Below are 19572 nucleotides of genomic sequence, written 5' to 3' on the forward strand. Positions count from 1 at the left end.
CCTTCAAACCTTATAGCCAAGAATCTTATTTTAAATCCCATTTTAAATGAAATATACTTGTTTGTTTCTAAAACATTTGCTCAACTTCTGCCTGTTATCTTTGCGTTGCCTTCCTTAAAGCAGATATGCAAAATTTAAGGATGCCAGTATCAATATCTATTCTACAGGTCTTTAGGGATGCTTTGAGTTTGAAACATTTATGCTTTTAATAGAACTCAGCATGAAAATGTAGTGTCTTAACCCACAAAATTTTTTATTTAAAAATTTTAAGTAAATGGTAGAAAACATTCCATTGGTGTGCATACAATTTATTAATAGTTTTGCTATATTAAGTGCTAAATGACAGAGATACAGACAGTGGCTTGAGCTTTATAGTATTCTTGTAGTTCCTTTGTACCACTTAGTATTGCAGTATTGTATTAGCTGCTTATGTCCTGTAAATGTGAATTAGAGGGAATAAGAAAAATCTTTCATTGGTATCACTTTTAAATTCTGAACAAAATAGAGACCATACACTACTCAAATACCTAAGAATTTAAGATTGCAAATTCCTAAGGAAATGTAGTTAAAAGTAAGTGGTAAAATGTAATGATAGTAGTAATAGTTGCCAAACATAAGAATTACATTGTCGTTATTGGGTAGAACCAAGATGTTTGAAGAAAGCAGTTTATACATTCTGAATGTAAACAGGCATGCTAATGTTACTGTTAATATTAAAAATAAATACAGACTTGAATGATTCAGTTATCTGTTGACCACCAAATAGATACAAGGGCCTATTACAGATGTTCAGATATATAAAGAGAATTAAGATTTAGCACTGCATTACCGGGGTCTTTAAGGACTTGTTTGAAAATAAAATCAAACATGGAAAATTAAGTCAGTTAAAACAGCCATTTTGGTAGAGCTGTCATTATTCGGTAGAAGTTACTGAAATGAACTGAAGAAAATTAGTTATGTAGAAGTGGAAGGGGAGACTCTAGAGCAGCATTGTCCACTGAAATTTTCTATGATAATGGAAATGTTCTACAATTTGCATTGCCCATCGTGGTAGCTCCTAACTGCACGTGATTTGAGCATTTGAAACATGGCTAGTGCAGTTGAGGAAATGAACTTTATTTAAATAGCCACATGTGGCTAGCGGTTAGTGTATTAGATACTGTAAAGATCTGTGATTGATAGTTACAAAGTTTTAAGGAACAGATGGCTGGTCTCAGTTCTTAAAGGAGTGGTAGAATTTGAGGAGGAAAAGCAGTAAGGAATTCCAGTCTAATGTTCACGATTAGCAGCACCATTAATACTCTATCAGTAATAAAATAGACATCTCAATCAATACACAAAATCTCAAAGTTTTACAGAGCATAATTGTTTTGTAATAACACCTAGTATAAAATTTGGTTTTTAGTACCACATAGTCAAATTATTCACTTTGCAGTTATACATGTCTCATTAAGAAAACTGCCATTAATTGTGACGAGGGATGTTTCTGATTCATGGTGGCCAGTGGAAACAGATGGCGCAAGCTAGGACTTCGTTGCCACTGGTCAACCTTGAGAGATGATAGTGTCTCTATCCATATGAAAAGTATTCCCATAAGATGATTGATGGGATATGCGTTAGGGAGAGAGGTTACTTTCCTTGCACTTTCAAGTTTCTACATATAGTAAATACAATTTTATGTGAAGTACATTATCTTTTCTAATACTGTGTTTTTAAGTTGCTAAAGAAATCATTGTTTCAGCTTTCTTCCATTTTCATTTTTTACCCCCCCAAATGATTATTTCACCATTGTCTTAAAATGTACAATACACATACTGAAAACTTTGAACATGATCACTACAGTAGTAGTTAGTTTTTCTCTGCAGTTATTGCTTACACAGGTTTCATGTCATTGAATGATAAACTTCATCAAGGCTTGGGGAGCATGAGAGATGATGATATAGGAACAGATATGGTGGTAGGAGAAAAATCCTTGAAGGACACTATGACCCAAGAGTTACCCGCAATGCCAGCCTCCTCCACACCTTCCTGGTATGGCTGTAATTTTTTTTGTTTCACAAAATTTATTAAATCTTACTGAAATTCTGACCATTTATGATCAGTGCTAAATACTGTTTGTGGTCCAAAACAGTGTTCTGAAAGTACTGAAATTGTATAATTATGTGGCATATGGGGTGTTAAAAAATCTGTAAAATTTTCTACATGTAAATCGTAAAGGAAGATGGAACTATTCGAGGAATTATCAGAGTAACAAGCATAAGTGATATCTAAATGTAGAAAATCTATTTTAAGGTCAGGTTTATTCTTCCATACCTTATTGATAAAGGAGCAAGACCATAGAAATTACTAAAGACCTAGTGATTGCTAAAATTATAGTGATAAGTAGAATTTTTCTTTTTTTTTTAATTCAACTATAAACTAAGGTGGTTCAACTCAGTGGGAGGGAAGATGGAGAAGGTAAAACAAGTAGACTGGGTTTTTTTTTTTTTTACCTGATTTACTATTAATACTTGGGCTTTAAGCTTTCCTTCATTCAAGTGAAAGGTGCATTTGAGGAGGTGGTTAAAACCATTAAATTATATCTAAGATTATTCCTTTTTAAAAAACTTTGTTCTTATAATCCTAAAGATTAATTTTTGTCACAGTCAGTGATTACATGAGAATAGTGGATGTTACTGGAATTAGGTAATACATCATAAAAACCATGATTTTCATTGTTAGGTTTTATATTAGAATCTTGCATAGGAATCACTGTCAAGGTATTTGATTTCTTAATCTGAGATTTCCAAAACCTTAGTCGAATTGAACATCGTATTCATTTTCCTCTGCAACTACTAAAACACAGTCATCATTATAAGGTGATCGGGGTGCAGCTGAAAAAACTGTGGTGAAACCAGAATCCAAACTTCTTTTGTATAGGAACCAAACGACTGCTCCCAAAACTGTCAAAATTACTGTGCTAGCAATCACCAAAGCTGATATTAAAATGTGGTTATCTGTAAAGGAAAAGACAAAAGAAAATATGGGAAATCAGGATACACAAGTTGATAGTATTGCTCTTTGGGGAGCACAAATATAGTTTCATCACATAAAATTTCACTATTTTGAGAATTTCTCACATTGGTTAGAAAAACAGTTACACACATTTATTCCTATCAAAATTTATATTTCTTAGCTTGAATAATTGCCATACTTCAAAATTTGAAATAAACTTTGCAGGTCTCCAGTCTACTTTAAGATCCTAAAATGGAAATTATCCACACTGAAGGTTTCACCGTATATTTCTATTTGCATATATTATTTTATGTTATCCAAAGTGTACATGTGCATAGCTTAAAATTCATAGTTCTACAGGGTATGTAATGAAAATACTGTGTTCCTCCTCCTGCCCTACTACTACTCACCCTTAATTACCATTCCTCAAAGCAGCCACTCTTCTTACTTCTGTTATTTGCCTCCATGCATGCTTATATTGCTCTTTGATGTAAAATTTTTTTTAATTGTAGTAAAATATGCATAACAAAATTTACCACCTTAACCATTTTTAAATGTGCAGTTCAGTAGCATTAAGTACATTTACATTGTTGTGCTGTGTCATAACCATTCAACTATAGAACTTTCATCTTGCAAACCTGAAAACTATATTAAACATTAACTCCCCATTCCCCCCTCTCCCCGGCCCCTGGCAACCACCATTCTACCTTCTGTCTCTGAGGCTGACTACTCCAGGTACCTCAAATAATTAGAGTCATACAGTATTTGTCCTTTTGTGACTGGCTTATTTCACTTAGCCTAGTGTCCTCCAGGTTCATGCATGTTGTAGCATGTGTCAGAATTGCCTTTTTAAGGCTGAATAATGTTCATAGTATGTATATACCATGTTTTACTTACCCATTCATCTGTAGATGGACACTTGACTTGGTTCCACCTTCCTGGCTACTGAGAATAATACTGCTATAAACATGGTTGTTTAAATTCTGTTCAAGTCCCTGTTTTCACATCTTTTGGGTATATACTGGATCATATGGTAATTCTATGCTAAATTTTTGGGGAAGCTCCTGTACTGTTTCCACAGTGGATGCACCATTTTACATTCCCATTAGTAGTGCACAGAGGTTCCACGGTCTCCACATTCTTGTCGACACTTGTTATTTTCTGTTTTCTTTTTTTTTTTTGGTTTGGTTTGGTTTGGTTTTGGCTGTACCGTGCAGCACGTGGGATCTTAGTTCCCCAACCAGGGATCAAACCCGTGCCCCCTGCAGTGGAAGCACAGTTTTAACCACTGGACCACCAGGGAGTCCCTCTGTTTTCTTTCTTTCTTTTCTTTCCTTTCCTTCCTCCTTCCCTTTCTCTCTCTCCCTTTCTTTCTCCCTTTCTTCCCTTTCTTTCTTTTTTCTTTTTGATAGCCAACTTAATGAGTGAGGTGGTGCTTTGCTTGATTTTTTTTTAAGATGTTATATATATTCATCTTATAGAAGAGTCAGGATTTACCTCTCCTATATATACATGAACCCAATGAACCCATAAACACTCCTTTTCTCCTCTTCTGTCAGTCATAGCAAGCTCCAAACTGAGAGAAAGTAATCATGATATTAAGGAAAAAATAAGGGCAAGAGACTTGAATAGGCATTTTATAAAAGAAGATATCCAAATGGCTAATACATGTGTGAAGGTGCTCAACATCATTTTTCATCAGGGAAATTAAAATAAGATCACTCTACATACCCATCTGAATGGCTAAAATTAGACTGACAAGACCATCACCGGATGGATGTAGAGCAAATGGAACTTGTCAGCAGGAATGTTAACATGGTTCAACCACTTTGAAAAATTATTTGATTATTTCTAATAATGCTAAACATTATTAGCTACCCTATGGCTGTTTCACTCTCAAGGAAAATGAGAACAAAGGTCCAAAAAAAAAGTATGAGAATGTTCATAGCACGATCACATTCATGCCAGACTAATAATGATCAAATGTCCATAGACAGGAGAATGGACAAATTATGGTATGTTTATAAAGTAGTGTGCAGCAATAGAAAAAGTACAATATATATGGGCAGCACTGATGAATCAAAAAAATGTTCTGACTGAAAAAGTTACATTTATGTGAAGTTCAAGAACAAACAACTCTAACCTATGGTGATAGAAATCAATAGTGGTTACCTGTGGGGTGGATGCTGGTAGGGTGGGCATTTATTGGGAGGGGCATGCGGACACACCATTTTGTGGTGTGATGGAAATGTTATATCTCGATTTGAGTGGTAGTTACACAGGTATATACATAAGCAACCATCAAGGTGTACATTTAAGATTGTGCATTTTATCCTCAGTTAATTACACATCAAAAATATGGAGGTTAAAAAATATGCTACACAATTTGCAAAAATTTCATAACAGGCATTCATACATTGTTTTGGGGGATGCAAAATGGTACAATTTCTCTGAAACTATCAGTATTGATCAAAGTTATATATTCATGTTCAATACGGCAGTTATATTTCAGAGAATCTAAGATAAACATGCTTTTGTGCAAGGTGATTCATTCCTTGCAGCACTGTTATACTAGCAAATGTTTGGAAACAACCCAGTAGGGGTCCGGAGTTGGTAAATAATTGAATGTATCCATACAGTGGATGAGTATACAGTTGTAAAAAAGAATGAAGATTTAGCTATAGGTAATGACATGGAGAGATATTTAGACTATTTACTGAATAAAAAAGTAAGTCATATCTCTTGTTTACATTGGCAAAAGAAACACTAGACATTTAAAGAAGAAAGTGAAATAGTGCCCAATAAGGGTTCAGGTAGAATTGGATGGACGGAGGCACAGTGGGAGGAGACAGATTTGTCAGTGTTTGCCTTGTATAGTTTTGCTTTTGGAACCACGTAAATATATTACCTGTTCCTTTCCCAAAAATACATTTAGTAAGCCCTAAGATTCTTCATGAACTGTAATTACAACTATAAGAAAAAAATTTTTTAACAAAAGATGCAGTCATTCCCCACAAAAACAGATAATGGAGCAATGAGGAGATAGATTTGGTATTTTTAAAAAATGTTCATTTCATACATAACTTGCAGATATATTTAAAATGTCAAGTCTTTCTGTATTCTTATAAAAGTTGTTCTGCTTTACACTGTCATGTAATTAAAGAGGTCTTCAGTACTACTTTAATATGCTAGAATCTTAATATATTCTTTCTTGTGGGAAAAATTTAACAAAAGACCATACTTACCTGATAAATATTTCTTTTCATATGGGACTAGAATACAAAAGAAAATCATAATTAATTTAAGTATGCCTTATTCTAAGAATGCTTCTAAACACTTTGAAAGTAGTTTAAAACGAACCCTTTAATAGTTTAGTATTATCCATATTTCTGTTGCTTGGTCATGTGTCTGTATTATCTGTTTTGAACTCAGTTTTTTTTAAAAAAGATGTAGAGAGCTAAAAACGCATTAGCTCAGTTGGTGGAAAAAGAATAAGGGAACTCAAGAAAAAGTGTGATGAAGTGAGGGAGATAAGAGGATTTGGGTTGGAAAGTCTGTAGAAACAGTAAAAGTATACAATTGTGACCTTACCTTGGTAGTACAGATTTGCTCACTATTTCTGATGTTTTGAAGTTATAGTTTAATTAAAAATTTGGCTTATATAATGGTGCCCTGAGGCATAGTATATGAAAAGAACCAACTTTTAAAAAATCCAACAAATATTGGAAGTCAAATGCTACTACCATAAAAGTGTGACTGATTAGTCAAAAACCCTGCTGAGGCAAGTTTAAAAAAAAAAAAAAATTGTATGTCGTTCCAGATGTAAAGAAAGGAAATAATCAGAGGCAGATGTATAGTTTTGGTTTGCAGTTGGAGTAGAAGGGGGGAATATTAAGGATGCAATGCGGGAAATGGCTGTTTCTGTCTTGTTTCAAGCAACCCAAAATCGTGTTTTGAAATTTAAATGTCTTTAGTGAGAAAACAGTTCTTTCTAAAACATAAAAGAACAAACTGTCTAATGTTTAACAATAATATGAAAATATTTTGGGACAGGATAATTTTGTTCATTAGAAAGCATTGTGACGTGTAAGAAGAAAACTTATACTTTAATCCAGAGTAAATTATAAACTATGATGCAATTTTTCTTGGCCTAATCAAAGATGTCCTTGTACTGAATCAAATTCTTTGTACGCTAACATTAGAATTCCGGAATCAGCCGTGATTATTCTTCACCACTTCCACTGTTTAATCAAATCACAAAGAGGCTATGATAATTCCTTTGAACAACGTAAGAAATTTTTGACTTCTTAGAAGCTCTAAGAATAAGCAGATAGAATAAAAGTATTCCTGGTTCACATGATCTGGCCCTACCTCTGAAATGTAATAGGATTACATATTTGACTTCCAAGAGTCTTGGGAGCAAACCAACTCAGTATCTTCTGAAGTCTTACTTCCTCTACATATTGAGTCACACATCACAAAGAAGATTATTTTAAAACCAGCCCTATTTTCCCCACCTCTCTTAGAATGGAAAAAGGCCTTCAATTATACTTACTAGCTGCTTTACAAAGGGTTCCTTCCACAGAAGAAACTTCACAATTTCCTTTTTTCCAATCACCTGTCTTGGTGTGCAAAAAGGCACAGGTGTCAACTAGATCCTCGCCATCTTCTTGGTCTGACCACTTAACAAATGTCATATTTGACTTGTCAAACCACTTGAAACTGGCATCTGTCAGTTAAGGAAAATTTTTAACATTATGACAGTATAAAATGTGTTAAAAGAAAGTCAAAGAAAAGGGTCTAGCTTTATTTTTTTAAAACTTTTTGGCCACGCCTCATGGCTTGTGGGATCTTAGTTCCCTAACCAGGGATCGAACCCCGGGCCCTCAACAGTGAAAGCATGGAGTCCTAACCACTGGACCACCAGGGATTTCCTGGGTCTAGTTTTAAAGGTGGGAAGTTACTAAGATATGTCTGGTCTAAACTTTTGATTGTAGGATTTAAATTAGAAGGAGGAATATATCCTGTACACAGGCAAAAGATACTGGTTCAAGAAGGTTCTGAAGAAGATCCCATTTGTGATTAAAAAATATATATAATTTTCCTGAAGAAATAGTCAAGAAAATAGTTAAAATGTTAATGGTAACCTTAGTAATTTCATTTCATTTTGAAAATGATTATGTACTTTCTGTTTTCAACAGTGACAATAAATACATTTACATAGTATTACTTGACACTTGTCTGTCTTTATCCTATTAATTGTTGACACTAGTACCAATTTTTATTACCCCACCATATTACAGAAATACTGAGTCTAGAACCATATTTTAATCCAGAACATGTGACACACATTGAGCTGCTCAGGGGAAAGCTGTGGTACATGGGTGCATACTGAAAATACAATACCTGGAAACCACAGGAAATACCGAACTACAGAATTGAAGAATCTAAAAGAAAGTTATCAGTTTTACTAACATTAAGAAAAAAATGTAAGAAACAATTTAAGTATAAATATCACTTACCATCTGTGTCAAAAAACATGCCTAATAGGATATCATCTGGGACTTTCCATTGCTTTTTCAAAGTATCCAGTATGAAAGCATTTTCTTCTTCATTATGTATGCTTATCATGTCTGCTCCTGAAATTATTTTAGGGAGAAGAAGTCAGCATGTTCCCAAAATCAATGAAAATCACATGAAGTATATACAAATTATACATTATTATAATACATTATACTTTTACATCCTTTTAAAAAATTTAGCTTGAAAATGTCATGCACATTTCTGAAGAGACAATATACTCATGAGAAAAGTAAAATGATAATGTGATAAACTGAACAGAATCATACTTTTTATTTCATTCACTTAGGGTTAGTAATCTCGTAAACAACATGGAAAGAAAACATCATGGGAAGGCTGGAGCAGTAGAACACACTTCCTGCATCTCAACTTTTCACTACCCCTTCCTCTAGCAATCACGGCCCCTCCTGCCCTCAGTTCACAATTATAGGGGGGAGTAGCTCTGACCACACTGAGGAGAGCTGAAAACTACCAGGGCAACTTGCCAGAACAGTCCCAAGACCGAGTGAAGTTCAAGTAACAAGCGGTCTCTGACCTGCCTCACTTAACGGGCCACCATGTGCCTGCTGCCTGAAGCCTATGCCTTCCCATATTTTCCTCTGTGGTCACCCTTGGGGAAGTCCTGGTTAGGGAAAGTGATAAAGGAGGTCCTTGGTCCTGTTCTCATTGGACAGCTGATATTTCCTGGTACTGTCTCACCTGGTTTGAGTAAAGAGCAGCAGCCACATAGATTTTATGTCTCACATTTTTTATCCTTTCAATCTATAAGCTACATAGCACCCTATAAAATACTAGCAGTAACTTCACTTTTCCCAGATATATTTAATCTTGTTTCTTAACCCAACAAAGATTCTCTTGCAAATTAAAAAAATCATTCCACTGTCTTAACTGGATAATACTTAGGAGAAAACGCTAATGGAGTTAGTTTCTCTCATGATATTGCATGTTTTTGCAAGTGAAGAATGAATGATGACATCAGAGCTTATAGCAACCAGAAATCTGGTGGGGAAGGTACATCTAACCCCTGGGAAAAATACATCCTTTCAGCTGTACTCAGCTAAGTGAGGAATAAACATCAAAATGTTCCTAAGAAACATGACTTTCCAGTCTCAGTAATTTTAGAAGTTAAAATTTTCATAATTTTCCAAGGAGAAGTCATTGATCCTAAACATTTTTAAAGTTATCTTGGAAGCTTTGGGTACTACAACTAATTCAGGTACTACATGGAGAGATGAGGAAGTCTTTCCTATCATTAAATTACATTCTTCCAAAATCATCCTGACTTAACAAAAACTTCCGAAAACTTGAGAATACTGCCTTGGATCAGCGGCTCTCCAACTTTAGTGTGCACCAGAATCACATGGAGGGCTTGTTAAAACAGTGTTGGCTTCTACACCCAAAGCTTCTGATTTAGCTGGAGTAACGTGGGGCCTGAGAATTTACATTCCTAACCAGTTCCCAGGTGACACTGATGCTGCTTGCTGATCCAGGGAACACACTGAGAAATTACAGGAAACTTAAATAATAGGCTGCTGTATTTATGACATCACTCTAAAACCAGTAACTTTCTGGTAATTAACAGATATATGGAGACGAGAAAGAGCCATTAGGTCATGACGTGGTAAGAAAAATTTGTATTAGGCGATTAGTTTCACATCTTTTAAAAGAGGCTTAAAAAATAAATTTAACTACAGGGGAAAAGAAAACTACAGGGCCTAAAATCTCCCCCCAAACCAACCATACTGTTACAGAAGAAAATCAAACTGGGCAGACTAAAGCTCTGTTATGAATAAAAAATAACAGGCAAACACCTTAACAGAAGAAAAAAAAATTGGTCTCAGACTGTTAAAAAGGCAGTAGACACAGATACAGAAAACAAACCAGTGCTTACCAGTGGGGAGAGGGATGGGGGAAGGGGGCAACATAGGGGTGGGGATTAAGAGGTACTATTATGCATAACATAAGCTACAAGGATATACTGTACAACACTGGAATATAGCCAATATTTTATAGTAACCAAAAATGGAGTAAAACCTTAAAAAATTGTGAATCACTATATTGTTCAATTTGTAACAGTATTGTACATCGATTATACTTCAATTAAAATAAAAAAGACAATTCACCCTCACGAAAGGAAATGTAACACAAGAAGTGTGAAAAATGCAATTTCACTGGTAAAAGAATGAAAATAAGAGTTTCAGACGTGCCGATTAAACAGTGCTGGCTTAGGGTGTAGAAAAACAGGAACTCATAAGTGGTTAGTTGGAGTAAAAATTAGTAAAACCTTTTTGGAGATAATTTGGCAAGATGTCTGCAAGGCAATCATTGGCTCTGCTCACATAGGCACAATCACTGATGTTCATCACATTTACAACACTGGAAGATTGGAAATAATTTAATAACCAATATTAGAGGATTAAATCAATTATGGCATATCTATATAGAGGAATAGTGTACAGTTATTAGGAAATATGCATTCTATATTTACTGCCATGGAAAAATATTTTTAAAGGAAAATAGATTATGGAAATATATATGTACATATAGTATTTATATGTATACATATATACATGTATATATACATATATATCAAATATTTATTAAAATATATCTGCCTGGGGGGTCGGAAGTCTAGAAGGATACTTACCAAAATGTTAATAGTCATTACATTTCCTTAGGATGGTACAATTTAGGGTAATTTTATTTTTAAAATATTTGCATAAGTGCTCTTCTATATAGTGACTGTGCACTAACCGTGTAATTAAGAACTTCTAAAAGAAAAGAAAAAATAAGACTGACCTTTAAAATACTTAATACTTTAATTCAAAGTTAGAATTCAGCAAGGTTCTCTCTCTCAGTCATAGCTCCATTTTTAAAAATTCTATGATGGTTTTCTTATCAGTTCTAGCTGCTATCACCTCCTGTTAAATGTCATACAGACTTTTAATCTGTTTTACCCTCGTACTTACTTGTACTTAGCTGTGAAATGTAACCAAAATGCCATTTTAGAAAAATCCTCAAGGGAAATATTTAACTAGGTTATAGTTTAGGCTTAGGTGTTCAGAGATGAGATTTTCATTCCTTTCTCTGACCTTGTGTCAGCCAATGGAACTTGAATGATTTTTAACATTGCAATTTAAGTAAATACTGTATAAACGTAATATGTTAGGGAAAAAGACACACTTTAATTTTCTTTAACAAATGATAGCATAAATCCCTGAAGAACACATGTGCTCAAGCAAATTTTTTTTTTACAATGCATTACCAGTGATGCTACCTGCTGAGATGTAATTTGGGTCTTTAATTCTTTTTATGGCTAGTGACATAGCTCATACACAGATCACAAAAAGGAAAGATTGAAAATATTTATTTGTTTTATTATAATGAAAATATCTAAATCAAAGGTAAATGTTGCAAAATAAGAAAAATTTTAGCCTCTCACAATTATTTTCCTAGATGAACAATAACAGTACCCAAAACAAGTACAATTAACATCAAGTAAATTAACACAAAGCACTGGGAATATTTCTAAATATAGCTCTCAGCAGTTCAAAAGGTAACAAGTCACCTATTTTCTATACCCCTAATTATAGGTTTAAGATAGGATTTTGTATACCTGTGAAGATTTTATAAATCCAAATGTAAATGTCCTAGTATTCCTTATGCTTTTCCTTCTTCATATATAGCAAACACTGAATTCATGTCCACCTACTGTTCTAAACCAAAACACTACCCTAGCCAAAAAAAGTAATGGTAATATTAACTAATTTTAGCTAATTTTCTGATTCATCAATGAAATGGATATTTCCAGAGTGGCAGCAAATGTAGAGGATGATCAAATAAATGATGAGATTATCAGAAATGTATGAGAAATTAAAAAAAAATCAAATCAGTAAGACAAACTGAATTTATAAATATTTAACTGGGAAAAAAGACATTTCTCTTTAGACACAAGATAAACTTTATAAGCAAATTTATATACAACGATTTAAAATTCCTAAGTGGCTACTCTACTTGAATAAGTAGAGTTAATGGACTTCAAATAATCAAAAATCAGGCCTCAAAGTTGCTGGGTGTTTTCAATTTCATTTTGCTTCATTTTCTAAAAAAAAATTAGCAAATACAATTAACTACACTTTAGTTGTAGAGGAAGTCAGTCAACAAATATTAACTATGCCTCTGTAGAGTATGCAGTTGCTTAACTGCTGAAGATAAGTATTAAAGCTGGAGGACGAAATCTGACCTTGTGGTTCATACAAGCTAATAGGAGTACAGGAACATGTCTTTTCTTGACTCTGGGCCTCCAATATAATTTGTTTATTGAAATCTGTGTTTATGTCTAAGTATACCTGACATAAATGGTTTTTAAAAAAGAGATAGAAAATAGTTGTGGGGGAAACACCATTTAAAAAAATCTTGTGGACTTCCCTGGTGGCGCAGTGGTTAAGAATCCGCCTGCCAATGCAGGGGACACGGGTTCAAGCCCTGGCCCGGGAAGATCCCACATGCCGCGGACCAACTAAGCCCGTGCACCACAACTACTGAGCCCATGCGCCACAACTACTGAAGCCCGTGCACCTGGAGCCCGTGCTCCGCAACAAGGGAAGCCACCGCAAAGAGAAGCCCGCGCACTGCAATGAAGAGTGGCTCCTGCTCGCCGCAACTAGAGAAAGCTCACGCGCAGCAAGAGACCCAACACAGCCATACATACATACATACATACATACATATATAAATAAAAATCTTGGAAGACCAACAAAATTCCTATTACTCCATTTCCTTGGAGTGAAACCATATTAGCATGTTGGAAATGTCTTGTTTTCAAAGAGCCAATGTTCAACACCATTTAGCAAGTAAGGAAAATATGTATTGAGTATTACATGGCACTCCATAGGATTTAAAATGGCTATGCCTACATTTATTCCTAAGGAAAACAATATGTACTGAGTAGTACGTGGCACTTCTTAGGATTTAAAACTCCTGTGCTTACATTTATTCCTTCTATAATAAGTGAGTATGATTTTAATTAAAGCAATTTGATATTCTTCCAAAATGTTAATTGGTGGGTTGTCAGAAATTGTGTTTTTTAGATAAAGGGCATTTTTATTTTTATTTTTTATTTATGTATTTTTTGGCCGTGCCCTGCGGCATGCGGGATCTTAGTTCCCCAATCAGGGATGGAACCCATGCCCCCGGCATTGGGAGCGCAGAGTCTTAACCACTGGACATCCAGGGAAGTCCCAGTAAAGCACATTTTTAAATGCTGGTGTTATGAATATGCTTAAGAGAAAATTTAATGAAATAAGAGATTTTTAGATCTCACACAATAATAAAAAGTACCTTTAAATAATCAAGGACTCTCATCTCACCATCATAGATATCTCAGTTGAAAAACATGCTAACTCACACCATCGTTTTAGTTTGAGCTGACAAGTATCACAATAAGAGGCTTAACAACAAGGATGCACTTTGGGCCAAACAGCCAAATATATAAAGAGCACCCAAGCACACCTTTTTTAAAATGACATTTTTATTTAAAAGATTTCAAAATGTGAAGTTATATTTCCCAGAGACTACTGAGCATATCATGTAGCAAATACACAGCCTTTTTTTCATTTTTATTTAACGGTATGCTTCTTTACCACAGTCTCACGTCACAGTCCCATGTAATCTAACTTCTGCCCCCACTGCATGCCTGAAACAGTAGTTTCAGGGCAGAATAAGAGTGATTAAGAACGCTGGTCCTAAAATCAGACAGTCCCTGGTTTGAATCCTGGCTCTGCCAATTATTTCCTGTGTGACCTTTAACAAATAACTGAACTAGTTTTATTCTCTTGATAAAAGGAGGCTAATAATAAACTACCTGATAGGTTTGCTGTAATAATTAAAGCCAGTTAAAGTATATTATGTGCGTAAGAACAGTGCCTGACACAGAGTACTTACATTAAATACACCCTGCTCTTGCTAAGGTTCTGTCACTCTGCTTTGGGCAGTGTGGTCCAACAACTGTCTTCCAGCTCAAGGGTATAGCCCAATTGCACTGCTTGTGTCTTGTTTATTATAGAATAAAAGCTGTCCATTTATTACAAGGACCAAGGTGAAAGTGAGATACAACAAAACTATTTTTTAAAGAAATTAGTGAACACTCTTTACTGAGCTGTGAAAAAACAAAATAGAATAAGCTCCTTACCATGGTCAGTACACTGATTTCTGGCATCCTCTATGCTTTCTACTTTGATGGCTTCTTGAAGAAAAATGTAACAACTGTCTTGGAACTGAACCCAGGTGGATGAAGGGCAGTCTATGTGGAAAAAGAGATACGCTATTAAATAACTTTAATTTCATGAATTCCTAAAGATAAAGATATTAGATATTAAATTTTCACAGAAAAAAAAGAATGGCAATTTCCCTTGTTAATTTAGCCATAAGGCTCTGGTCTTTGTTAAAATAAGAAATTGACCAAAAAAAAAAAAAAAAAGAAATTGACTAGCATGATAGGAATTTATTTTTCACCATTGTACATGTGGGAAAAGGAAAATGCGCCACTGATTCCCTTCTGATTTGACAGAGCAAAGTTACAAGTCTTTAGGTGTTTAATAGTTCAGACATGTAAATTATAGCATATTACATATGCTAATAACCAAGGCAATAAACTATCAAGGAAGACAACCAATCAGAATTACAAGTTTTCTTTCAAGGTTATTTTTGCAGTATATAGTAACAATTCAATTTCAAAAGTCTTAAGAGTCTTACAAGATCTTTTGTTCAAAATATACTTTCAAGAACAGAGAAGAAAAGAAGTTGCTAGATTATGAATATTCAGACAAGTTTTCCTATTGCACAAGAAAACAAGATTGATGTTTTTATGAATATTTTAATTTAACACTTCATCAAAGCAGATTCTTTGAACTAGTTTTATGAAACAGAACCATACTTCTTCCTCTATTGCTGTAGAGGGTCATCTCCTTCATCTCTATCTTCTGGTGTTATTCACTATAAAGATGTGTATTTTTCAGCCTTGGCTCTGTAATTTCATTAGTTAGCATTAGAAGCAAAAGTAGGCCTGTTAAGACCTTGATTTCACTGGCCAGAATGGAGAAAGGATGTGAAGATTTTACTGAATTCCAGTGAATAAAGGAACATTAAGGCATTAACCTTCCATATTCTCTTAGGTCTGTATAGGGAAAATCACTTTTTACCTGGTTTTATTTTTGCGGGATCTCAGTTCCTCGACCAGGGACTGAACCCAGACCACAGCAGTGAAATCACCAAATCCTAACCACTAGACCTAGCACCAGGGAACTCCCTGAATTACAATTTTAATATAAACAAGTAGAAGAATGGCTTACTACAAAGATCAGAATTGAACAATCAGCTATGTTAGTCTAAATTCAACAACCTCCATTTCACTAAGCTCAGAATATGGCAGAGCCCATTCCTTGTCTCCAGTACTTGACCTCAGCTTCTTATACAGCACAGACTACAGGCCACCAAGCTACACTATCTCCCAGGCTTCTGGTGGCTTCTGGATAATGAAGTGTAAGCAGAAGTGAAATGTGTAAAAATATACCTTTAAAAGCAAAGAGTGTGCTCCCTGGACCACATTTCCTCTTTCCCACTGGCTAAAATGTAGCTGGCCATCTTCAATCAATCAATCAATCAATCAATCAATCGTGTAAACAATGGAAACAGCCTAGGAATAACAGCAACAAGATAGAAGGATCCTAAGTGAAGCCAACATATCACGCTCAGGTTGTAAAGAGAGAGAAAATAAACTTCGATCTTGTTAAGCCATTGTTAATTCAGGTCACTGTTATAACAGCTGAATCAATAACCTAATTAATACAATGGGCTACTTAAAATTATCTCAATTTGTGAGTCATGAGTTTTTCTCTGGCCTCATACTGCTACATTTAGTCATTAAACCATCCAAGATGTACTAGCTGAGGGTAGGCATCCCAAGATACAATTTATTTTGTATATAGGTTCCATTTTTTTTTTTTCCTTCCTGCTGTTTATAAATTCTTGTCTTACACGTGTGACTACCTTGGTTTGAACTCCGGCAGGAATCTAGAACTTTCCCATTATGGTGGCTTAAAGTTGGATAGGGATGTTTTAACAACAAGCACTTTGCTTTGGGAAAATGCTCACAATAAACCATTAATTTTTTAAAATCTCACTATAAAAATATATCTGCAGTATGATTCCAATGTTTAAAAAGCAAGGAAGTCTAAAATATCATGTATCACTTACACGTGGAATCTAAAAAAAGGGTACAAATGAACTTATCTACACAGCAAATAGAGTTACAGATGTAGAAAATAAACTTACGGTTACCAGGGGGTAATGGGGGGGAGGGATAAACTGGAAGATTGGGATTGATATATATACACTACTATATATAAAACAGATAACTAATAAGGACCTACTGTATAACACAGGGGACTCTACTCAATACTCTGTAATGGCCTATATGGGAAAAGAATCGAAAAAAGAGTGGATACATGTATATGTATAACTGATTCACTTTGCTGTACACCTGAAACTAACATAACTAACAAACTAACAACATTGTAAATCAACTATACTCCAATAAAGATTAAAAAAAAATAAAGTAAAATTAAATTTTAAAAAAACAAGGAAATCTAGAAAAGTTCAGGAATTGGAAAGGCATTTTATAGGAAGAAGGCTCAGGAAGGGCCTGAAAACAAGGTGCTTGGTTGAAAGTCTGTATGTGGAGCAGACCCTTAGATCCTCTTCCTGAGAAGCAGTACTCAGCCATCTCGGTTTCTCCGTACACCTCTGCTGCCTTCTCTGAAAGTCTGGCCCTTACTCAGAAGAAAAGACTTCTATTCCTCCGTTTCCACTTCCAGACCATCAAACATTACTCACTGCTCATCCTTTGAGATTCAGGCCATCTATCTACACCACTTTCTCTAAGACACCACCACTGTAATGTATTTTAACTTCCGCTTGTAATTTCATCACATAGTTCTTTCTCTTCGAAACCACCATCCAATGGCCATGTAAAGTAGCAGAAGGAACACAGCTTTGAAGTCAGACAGACCTGTATTTGTATCTTGGTGGTGAGACCTTGGACAACTTATTTCCTGTGTTTCCTCAGGCAAAAAGGGATAACAACCTCATTGGATTGTTGTTGTGAACATTAAGAAGCAACAAAACTGCACAGCACGGTGCCTAGTACAAGGAAGGTGCTCAAAACATTGTAGCTTTTATTAACTCTACCATCCTCGGCACCCTTCTCTAGAGACAGTGACCTCTCTGAAAATAGGGGCTGGGCCTTATTTTTGAATCCCCAACACCTCAGATAGCTCCTTGGACTATAATAGGGACCAAAATATTTTGCTAAATGAATGAATGAATCCTATCTCCTCTTCATCCTTAAATGGCTTAATTTATCATCCCTTCAGCATCCTCAAACACTCCCTTTGCAGTGTATTCATCTTTTCCTTCTAGAAGCATGCTGTTTCTTATACCCTGGAATAGAACTAGATTGACCTTGCTGCCAATTCTAACACCGTTACTGGTACAGTTGGCCCTCGGTATCTGCGGATGTGGAACCCTCGGATACAGAGGACAGACTGTACTACACCACTTTATATAAGGTACTTGAGCATCCTCAGATTTTGATATCCACAGAGGGTCCTGGTACCAGTCCCCTGCAGATACCGAGAGACTATACTTTTTAAAAATTAAACTTTTTACTGAAATACAATATACAATGTGCAAATCATACATACCCATCTTAGTGAATCTGCATAGAATGAACATACCCATGTAATCATCGGTGAGATGAAGAAACAGACCATTAACCAAACCCGTTTGGTCCACTCACTTCCAAAGGTAATCACGCCTAACTTCTAACACCACAGATTAGTTCTGTCTGTTTTTGAACTCTATAGTAATGAACACATACAGTATGTACTCTTTTGTGTCTGGCTTCTTTTGATAAACATTACTTTTATGAGATTTATTTATGTTGTAGCATGTAGCTGTAGGTTCTTTCCCATTGTTATATAGTATTGTATGAATTTATTCATTCTGTTGATGAATGTTTGGGTAGTTTCTAGTTCGTGGCCATGACAATATATAATGCTATAAATATCCTCTGCACATGTTTTGGTGCACATATGCATGCTTTCTTGCAGGTATATTTCTAGAAGTAGATGGCTGGGCCATAGAGTGTACATGTGTCCAGCTTTGGCAGATACTGCCAAACACTCTTCCAAAGTGGTTATAATCCTTTTAAACAAGTAGGTTTAAAAAAAAAAAAAAACCCAGTTTGATAATCTTTGTCTTTTGAGTATTTCCATTAATATTTAACATAGTTATTGATGTATTTGAGTTTATATCTACCATCTTACTATTCATTTTCTATTTGTCCTACCTGTTTTATGTTTTTTTTTCCCTTTGTTGTCTTCTTTTTGGATTATTAAACAATTTTATATTCCATTTTTCTTTTAGCTTATTAATTACACATTCTTTAATTTTATTTCTATAGTGGGTACCCTGAAAATTACAGCATGCAACCTTGATTTATTAGTACCTAAAATAAATTAGTACTTTTACCATTTCCTAGACAACACTACGATCTTACAGTAATTTAACTTCTCTTCCTTTGTGTTATTGTTGTATTACTATTTTGCATGGTCAATGTGCATTTAGTTTTAAACACATATGTACCTTCTCTGTTGCTTTTCATTCCTTCTTACATTTCTGTATTACTAATTGTAATAATTTTGTTTGCCTGAATAAACCCCTTTAACGGTAGGTCTACTACAAATTCCCTCAATTCTTGATTTTCTGTAAATGTCTTTATACTGCCTTCCTGTTTGAAGGATATTTTTGCAAATACAAAATTCTAGAATGGCAGCTTATCTTTCATTGAAGATGTATATAATTTTACTGTTTTGGCTTCCATCATTCCTATTGAGAAATCAGGTACTAGTCTGTTACTCTTTTATGGCTGCTTTCAAT

General features: G+C 34.9%; 1 protein-coding gene across 2 annotated transcripts in view; it reads right to left on the minus strand.

The window, feature by feature from the left end:
• Nucleotides 1–287: 287 nt before the first annotated feature.
• Nucleotides 288–19572, minus strand: part of LOC118898295 (CD302 antigen) — a 132141-nt gene continuing 112856 nt past the window's right edge. Inside the window, exons 2-6 of one of the 2 annotated variants that reach the window (XM_036858506.1) lie at nt 14765–14875; nt 8517–8633; nt 7550–7723; nt 6240–6266; nt 288–2996 (exon numbers count right to left, since the gene is read on the minus strand). In XM_036858506.1, the coding sequence (XP_036714401.1) occupies nt 2794–2996; nt 6240–6266; nt 7550–7723; nt 8517–8633; nt 14765–14875 (632 nt within the window). In that variant the 3' untranslated portion in view covers nt 288–2793. The remainder of the gene's footprint in view (nt 2997–6239; nt 6267–7549; nt 7724–8516; nt 8634–14764; nt 14876–19572) is intronic. The other variant, XM_036858507.1, reaches the window with a different exon arrangement.

This window comes from Balaenoptera musculus, chromosome 7 (assembly GCF_009873245.2).
Source record: "Balaenoptera musculus isolate JJ_BM4_2016_0621 chromosome 7, mBalMus1.pri.v3, whole genome shotgun sequence".
Classification (NCBI taxonomy): Eukaryota; Metazoa; Chordata; class Mammalia; order Artiodactyla; family Balaenopteridae; genus Balaenoptera; species Balaenoptera musculus.